Here is a 9,049-nt window from a genome sequence, read left to right on the forward strand (position 1 = left end):
AATTAAAAAAAAAAATTAGGAAAAGAGGAATGGGAATGTAGCTCTGTGGTGGAGCGCTTTGCCTAGCAGGCACAATGACTTGGATGCCATTCCCAGTACCAGCACCAGTCCCATACATAAAGTCCCAAACATACAAGTCCAAAACAAAGCAAAAATGCCATCAACTGGGCACTGGCAATACATGTTACCAGCTCTAGCAAGAGATTGACTTCATAAGGAAAGAAAAATTATAACTTCTAGTAATATGAATTTTTGGTATAATACTTTTAAATAAGTAAAATTACTAGCTTTAAATTATTATTTTATGTATTTAATGCCAAATTATATATTATTTTATATAATTATACATATATTTCTTATATGTATAGGTATTTTGCCTGCATGCATACCTGGTCCTCATGGAGGCCAGAATAGGGCATTGGAGCTCCCAGGACTGGAGTTATAGATCATTGTGAGCTGCTAGTGGGTTCTGTGAATCAAACCCAGGTCCTTTGGAAAAGCAGCCAGTCATCTTTTTTTGTTTGTTTGTTTGTTTGTTTTTTGTTTGTTTTTTGTTTTTTTTGTTTTTGTTTTTTGTTTTGTTTTTCGAGACAGGGTTTCTCTGTGTAGCCCTGCTGTCCTGGAACTCACTCCGTAGACCAGGCTGGCCTCAAACTCAGGTATCTGCCTGCCTCTTTCCTAAGTGCTACAACTAAAGGTATGTGTCACCATATCTGGCTAACTTATTATTAATTTTTCTTGTTGGTTTTTTTTGTTTTGTTTTGTTTTCTGAGACAGTATTTCTCTGTATAGCCCTGGCTGTCCTGGAACTCACTCTGTAGATCAGGCTGGCTTGGAACTCAGAAATCTACCTGCCTCTGCCTCCCAAGTGCTGGGATTAAAGGTGTGCACCACCACTGCCAAGCTGGCACTTAAATCTTGCCTAGGCTATCCTTATGGTATACTTGCTGCACAGTCCTCAAATTTAAAAATTAATCCCCCACAACCATGTTTTCTTTTTTTTACTTTTCTAATTAAAAACTCTCAAGAAGCATAATTTTGTTTACTGAAAATAAAAATGTTTAGGGCTGGAAAGATGGCTCAGCGGTTAAGAGCATTGACTGCTCTTCCAAAGGTCCTGAGTTCAAATCCCAACAACCACATGGTGGCTCACAACCATCCGTAATGAGATGTGATGCCCTCTTCTGGTGTGTCTGAAGACCGCTGCAGTGTACTTACATATAATAATAAATAAATCTTTCGACTGGAGTGAGCAGAGCCTTAGCAAGAAGAGGTCCTGAGTTCAGTTCCCAGCAACCACATGATGGCTCACAACTATCTGTACCGCTACGGATTTATATACATAAAATAAATAAATCTTTTTAAAAAATGTTTAAAAAAGTATCCGAAGATGAATGTGGTGGCACACACCTTTAATCCCAGTACTATCGAGTCAGAAGCAGGTAGGTATCTGAATTTGAGGCCAGCCTCATCAACACAAGGAGTTCCAGGCCAGCTAGGATATATAGTGAAACTCTGTCTCAAAGAAAAACAAAAGAAAACAACCAACCACCACCTCCTATACAACCAATAGGTATTTATCTTTTCATTTAAATTGTGACTACTATTACTGGACCAGTGGTCTTTTTATTCTTTAGGGAAATTACCTTATTTTACTTTTTCCATTTGTTTTCTTTTTGAGATAGGGTCTCAAGCCTTCTCCAACCCTCCAGGTGCTGTGATTAGGGCATGAGTTAGCATGCCTGGGAGAAAATTACAGTTTTTGTCTGTGTTCAAGAAATTAATTTATTTGTTTTGTTTCTTTTTTCAAGACAGGCTCTCTATGTAGTTCTAGCTGTCCTGGAACTAGTTCTGTAGACCAGGCTAGCATTGAACTCAGAGATCAGCTTGTCCTGACCCCTGCCCCCTCCCCCAACTCCCATCCCTGTACTGGTATTAAAGGCTTGTGTCACCATACCCTGTTACATTCTTGATTTATAGTTTAGTTTTTAACTATCAGAATGAAGCAGGGGACAGACAGCAAACTGATATTTGATAGTTCTATGAGAGCACTACATTGTCCAATGATTATGGCTACCAGATTTAAAAAAAAAAATAGGTTGTTCAACTAAATTCAGAAAAACAAGTAGTTCTTAGCATAAGCAAGCTCAAAACGTGCACAAAAAGGTGTTCACTTTAACTGAAATTCAAATTTGACTAGGTATCTTGTAATTTTATTTTCTGAACCTGACAACTTTGACATTAACAGGAAGGTATGAGGCTTGTCTAGGCTCAAGCTGCTTGATAAGCATCAATTGATTAGGTTGCTTTAGATAGGAAGCAAAACCTATTGTCCCTACAAACTGTTTAGCATAGTGGTAAGTAACAACAAAGATCGGGAGAATCTTGACCCTTTGAGGAATCTGTAACTGACTGCCACAATTTCTGCTTTGATTGATTCCCTCCCCCCTCCATTCTTCTCTTCCAGCAACCAGAAAGAATTGCTTGATCACTTCTTCCTTCTGAAGTCCCGCCCTTTCGGCTACCCCCAACGGAGACTAAGCTGTTACTGAAAAGGAACCGACAAAAGCGTCAACGTGGAGTCGAGAGGAGCGGAAGTAGTCATATTTCGCTGAGGGCCGGAAAGCGGATAGTGTTTTCGCCTTCCGGATTAACGACAGCAGCTCCGACTGTCAGTGCAGGCCTTCCTCGTGCCGGACCCTTCCTAATTCAATTTCCTTCCCATCCCGGGCCCTTCCCTATCGTCGCCCCTTTCACCTTGGATCATGTTCAAGAAGTAAGGACACGCTGTGGCCTCCATCGGCTGCTCACAAAGGCGGTGGGGGTGGGGGTAGGGAAGAGGGAGAGAGCAAAGGTCCTCTTTCTCTCTCCCCCGCCCCTGCCATCCTGACGTCCTAAGGTTTTGTAAATATAGTGCTATGCTCTCACTTTGGAGTTGGAACACTTCTTTAAGCTTTCCACCCTTAATCCTCAATCGGGGTTTGGCTCTCCCGCTACCGTTTTTTTTTTTTTTTTCTTTTTTTTCCTCTTTAGCCCTGTTCTGCCCCCTCCGGCAGTGCTATCTCCATTCCTAGGTTTCTACCAATCACATCCTTGCACTGGGATTTAGGAGCACATCCTCCTTGGCTGAGAGGAGAGCCCTGCACTCTGCCATATGTTTATTAGTTATGAACTGAAAAAGGGAAGGCTTGACTTCCTGGGTCATGGCAGTGAAGGAGTCTGGGTGACAGGAAGCAAGCGGCTTGCTTGTCAAGCCTATTGCTTAGCTGCTAGATTAACCTTGTCTTGAGAACAACGTGGTAGCCCTGTATGCTAGTCAGTGTAAGGAAGATCAAAGTCCTTGGAAACCTATCCAGTGGGTTTATCTTCCAGATTTGTTAGACACAAAAGGAAAAAGGGGAACATGGGCAAAGGAAGGTGGGTTTTGTGCATGAAAATTTGAACAAATCTGGACAGGGATCTTAAAATTATCCCACTATTTCTTTTAAAAAAAAAACAACAGATTACATAGCCTGCTGGGGCTCATTCTTTTGTTATGCTTCGGTTGGTCTTTTGTATCTTAATGTGTGAGGTTTCTTTTAGATTAAAAAAAGAGATTTTTATTATGGATGGGAGTAAGTATCTTTTCCTTTGAGCAGAAATTTTCAGTAAAAGGCATTTTCGTTAGCTATAACAGATTCTAGCATAACAATTTCTCTGCTCCCATTAATTACAGTATGTATGACAGTTTATTCTAATACTGTCCTTAAAACTTTGGCTTTGTATTATATAAGACAAAAGGAAATTTATATTTTAAAAACAATTTATTTCATAATTATTTTAAGCGTGAGTATTTGCTTGGGAATAGATGATTAATTAGAACCTTACTTTTAGAGTTCTGATTCTTCTGCTTAGCAATGCCCTTTTTTTTTTCCTCAAAAAAAATCATTTGCCAGATTTGATGAAAAAGAAAATGTGTCCAACTGCATCCAGTTGAAAACCTCGGTTATTAAGGGTATTAAAAATCAATTGCTAGAGCAATTTCCAGGTATTGAACCATGGCTTAATCAAATCATGCCTAAGAAAGATCCTGTGAAAATTGTCCGATGGTAAGTCCTTGTTTTTCTCCATGTAAAGATTAGAGTAGCTGAATATCAAAGGTTAGATTGTTTTCATTCTATGTGGAATTATTACTGATAGAGCAATGATGAGAATAGACAGAATTAACTCTAAAAGTTGTATTTCTATTTTCAAATCTTATCTACATATATAAAAATGTCACTTTGTGTACTGTTTTATCAAAGACTTGTTTTTATTTATAAGTGGATTTATTTCAGTTTGCTCTTGAGGTTTATTTTATATTTGACAGTGGAATTAAAATAATAAAATATAGAATAAAATTGACTGTAGCAGGTTTTATTTCCTCTTTTCTGTGCTGGACAGGTATTTTTTGGTCAGAATATTTACTGTAAAATAAGCTTAATATGTCTTTGTATGTGCATATTTCGTGTTATAATTTTTATAGGATGTTTGACTTACATTCATTTTTGAAAGAAAGTATCTAACTTTGTTCTCTGTGACATTTGTCTTACAGCCATGAACACATAGAAATCCTTACAGTAAATGGAGAATTACTGTTTTTTAGACAAAGAGAAGGGCCTTTTTATCCAACCTTAAGATTACTTCATAAATGTAAGTCTTGGTAGAAATACACATTTTGGAATATAAAAATATACCAAGGGAGTTAAAAACTCTAGGAATGGAAAGTGACTTCTGATTATTTATTATTAGTGCCAAGTGATAAGGAATATAAAGGTAAAGTGGTTCCTCATCTTGTGGTAAGTCTGAAAAATGCAAATTCTCTTATTCATTAGAGAAAGCCCCCCCACTCCACCCCCACAGTTTCATTAGTTCATCCATTCAATAAAAGCCTGGAGTGGTGGCTCACAGATGCAATCACAGGGCTTAGGAAGATAAGACAAGACACTGATACAATTTTGAGGCCAGTCTGGGCTATAGGGTGATAAATTTCCCCCAAACAGAGACCCCAGAAATATTAAGTCATTAATTATTTAGTGAACTTTGTATGTGGTGAGCACTGGGCTACTAAGAAGTACAATTGTAAGCAAAGACAGACATAGTCTCCTGTCCTTATTGTAGTTGGAAGAATAGACTAGTATGTAATTGTAAACATATACATAAACTAAAAGGGCTTTAAACATTTTCACTTAAGTTTGTTATTAGAGTTCTGTAATTATCTCTGCATTGGGTAACTATGGAAATCCTGTTCATTACTAATTGAGTACATGGACAGATGTCTTGAAACTAAATAATGTTTGTTTCATATATACATTTACAGATTGTTAGTTTGAGTATATTACAAAAAGTTGAAGATATAATAATTCCAGTGAGCAAGAACTTTCCAAATGGAAACAAATATTTCAGTTTGGTATTGTTGCCAAAGGTAGTGACTTAACAGGCTCTACTGATGATGAGTACTGGTGGTGATTGAATAAATTTATCTCCTTGTAAAAACCAAAGTTGTTCAATCACAAGGAGATAAATTTTTAATTGCCTAGTGTTACAGAGGTCAGGAGTAGCAAAACTGTTAGGCAAAATTTTAAGCAGGTGAAATATTTTAATATTTATAAAACTAAGTATAATTATTCAGTTTAGCAATGATTTTCTTTTCAGATTAAGATCTGATAGAAATTAAATCCTGGGGGCTGGAGAGATGGCTCACAGGTTAAAAGCACGGACTGCTCTTCCTGAGGTCCCAAATTCAATTCCCAGCAACCACATGGTGGCTCACCACCATCTATAGTGAGATCTGGTGCCTTTTCTGGTCATATAAATAAATAGATCTTTAAATATATATATATATATATATATATATATATATTTAAAGACCTATTTAAAGATCTATCTATCTATATATATTTAAAGATCTATTTATTTATATGGCCATATATATATATATATATATATATATATATATATATAAAAGAAATTAAATCCTGATGCAATGGGAGTAATTTTTTGTTTTATTTTTTGAGTTTTTTGTTTGTTCCTTATTGTTCCTTGAGACATACACTAGGTAGCCAAGGCTGGTTTTCTATTTCTAATTATCCTGCTCCCATCTCCCAGGTGCTGGGATTATAAAGTTGTGTTACCATACCTAGCTACTGTCATTATTTTAGGGACCTTGAAAAGCTTAAAAACTCCTTCTCTAGGGGCTGGATCAATGGCTTATCAATTAAGAGCACTGACTGCTCTTCCAGAGTTCAGTTTCCAGCATCTATATGGTTGCTCACAACTATCTGACTGTATTGTAGTCCCATGGGATCCAATTCCCTCTTCTGGTGCACATACATGCAGATGAAACACTGGTAAAACACATACCTCAATAAATCTCAGAAAAACAAAATAAGCAAACAACTCCTCTAGTCATCCTGTGAAAGCCTCTAAAGATTACTTTTTTAAAAGATTTATTTATTATTATAAATAAGTACATTGTAGCTGTCTTCAGACACACCAGAAGAGGACATCGAATCTCATTACAGATGGTTGTGAGCTATCATGTGTTTGCTGGGATTTGAACTCAGGACCTCTGCTGAGCCATCTCTCCGGCCCTAGAGATTCTTTAATCCTTGGTTTATAAGTTATTGATATACACAGAGATACTTTTTAAAAAGATTACAGAAAGAATATCTGCACATAAATCTGGGAGATCACAGGAATAGGAAACTAATGAGCACATGAAGTCCTGTAATCAAAGTTAAGTGGATTTAGTGCATTGGTATACTCTTTTCCACTTTATTTCCTATGTTATATACAAATGTTTTCTGTTTTGTTCTATTTTGTTCTGGAGATTGAATTCAGGACCCTGTGCATGCTAGGTATACATCACTATCTGCTAAGCATAACCTCTTTTGTTCTTTTAAAATTGGGGTCTCTGCTACTTTAGTTTTTCTCTATTAAGATTTTGCATTGATAATATGCATTTATAGTTAGTAAATCACTATAACATTATTAGTCATAAAAGTTTTCTTTTTATATAATTCTATAGGTGTTACCAGATCCAAAATGTCAAGTGTCTGCCATTCATTATCATACAGAATAAATTTACTCCTTTAAATATACCTGTTGGTTTACCTGGTCAGCCCTCCTTCTTCTCCTAACAACCACTGATCTTTTTGAGAGTATTTTATTTCTGCTTTTTTCATTCAAATGTTATATTGTAAACATTTCCAGGCATTAAGTATTCTCTAAAAGCATGGTTTATTATTGTTACATTACTCTTATTGACATACTTTAAGTTGTTTATATCTTATCTCATTTGTTTGACACTGTGATCTATCTCAGTTATTTCTGTTTCATATGTTAGTGCTGGAATGAATATCTTTCTATCAAATATACTGAATACCCATCCATTTTCTTTAGGACAGACTCATAAAAGTAGAGTTACTGGGTCAAAGAGTGGATCTCTTTTCAAGGCTTTCAATGTGTGCTGCTAAGTCGTCTTAAGGGAGGCCTGTACCCATTTAGAAGTCTTGTAGCAGTCTATGAGAATGCTTATTGCTACACTCTTTTCTTGAAAATATTTATCAATTATGTCAGGAAAGAAGAGTGGTTTGGCTTTTATTTTGCAACCATCAGAGTGCTGTAATTTTGGAAAATATTTATGTTCTTTGCCTATATCTCGAGTCTTCAGTCATATTAATTTATATAATTTATTTCTTCTCTTGTAGATCCTTTTATCTTGCCACATCAGCAGGTTGATAAAGGAGCCATCAAATTTGTACTCAGTGGAGCAAATATCATGTGTCCCGGCTTAACTTCTCCTGGAGCTAAGCTTTATCCTGCTGCAGTAGATACCATTGTTGTATCCTTCCCAGGGTTTAACTGCTAAAAACTGTTCATTGTATTCTTGTCATTCCTGAAAGATTTATCATCCAAGAGAATATTACATGTGCTTTTAATTTATATTATTATTCTTTCAAAGACAAGCCAAGGCTCACCTTGAACTTGTGCTTCTGATGCCTCAGTCTCCCAACTGCTGGGATTAGTCATGTGCCACCACACCCTATTGAAGGGAACTTTTAATTTTGACCAAAGAGAAATGAGAGATAAATTCAAATAAACCAACTGGTTTTTTTTCCTTTTCTTTCCACTTTATTTTTTTATTTGAGATAAGTCTTATTATGTGGCCTTGGATGGCTTCAAACTCAGTATGTGGTCCAGGCTGGTTTAAAACTCAGCACTTAACCTAAATTGCTTTCAGGTTAATGGCAATTCTATCTCTGCCTCCTGAATGTTGGGATTATAGATGTGCATTACCATGCTGGACTAAATGAGAAATACTTTTTCTTGGCCATGAAAAGATATGAAAGAAACTTGGAAACAAGCACCCCTTTTCTTTTTTCTTTTTTGTTTTGAGAAAGTGTCTCATGTAACCCAGGGTGGCCAAGGATACTCTAGAACTAACCTATAAGTTCTGTAATTACAGGCATGAGACACCACGCCTGGTTCCCTTTTTTGTTTGGTTTTTGTTTTTGTTTTTCAACACAAGGTTTCTCTGTTTCATCCTGGCTGTCCTGGAACTCACTCTGTAGACCAGGCTGGCCTTGAACTCAGATCTGCCTGCCTCTGCCTCCCAAGTGCTGGGATTAAAGGCGTGCGCCACCACCACCCAGCCTTGGGTCTCTTTTAAAAATCTTTTTTAGCAAGTAAGGTTCGTTTACAATTTTTTACACATATACAATGTATTATAATCTTATTTACTTCTTTCTTTTTAAGATGTATTTATTTATTTATTTTTATGTATGTGAGTACACTATAGCTGTCTTCAGACACACCAGAAGGTGGCATCAAATCCCATTACAGATGGTTGTGAGCCACCATGTGGTTGCTGGGAATTGAACTCAGGACCTCTGGAAGAGCAACAGTCAGTGCTCTTAACCCGCAGAGCCATCTCTCCAGCCCTTATTCACTTCGTCTAAGCCCCAGTTATATTCTGGTGTTGTTGTTTTGGTAATTTTTTTTCTTTTTCTTTTCTTTTCTTTTCTTT

At 36.7% G+C, this 9,049-nt stretch overlaps 1 protein-coding gene across 3 annotated transcripts in view; it reads left to right on the top strand.

The window, feature by feature from the left end:
- The first annotated feature begins 2,473 nt into the window (after positions 1–2,473).
- Positions 2,474–9,049, top strand: part of Mcts1 (MCTS1 re-initiation and release factor) — a 13,207-nt gene continuing 6,631 nt past the window's right edge. Inside the window, exons 1-4 of one of the 3 annotated variants that reach the window (XM_031354081.1) lie at positions 2,474–2,776; positions 3,936–4,088; positions 4,574–4,671; positions 7,731–7,864. In XM_031354081.1, coding sequence (XP_031209941.1) covers positions 2,766–2,776; positions 3,936–4,088; positions 4,574–4,671; positions 7,731–7,864 — 396 coding nt within the window. In that variant the 5' untranslated portion in view covers positions 2,474–2,765. Of the gene's footprint in view, positions 2,777–2,847; positions 3,418–3,935; positions 4,089–4,573; positions 4,672–7,730; positions 7,865–9,049 lie in introns of those variants that run through there. The other 2 variants (XM_031354038.1, XM_031354137.1) reach the window with 2 other exon arrangements.

Source organism: Mastomys coucha, chromosome X (assembly GCF_008632895.1).
Source record: "Mastomys coucha isolate ucsf_1 chromosome X, UCSF_Mcou_1, whole genome shotgun sequence".
NCBI classification, from domain to species: domain Eukaryota; kingdom Metazoa; phylum Chordata; class Mammalia; order Rodentia; family Muridae; genus Mastomys; species Mastomys coucha.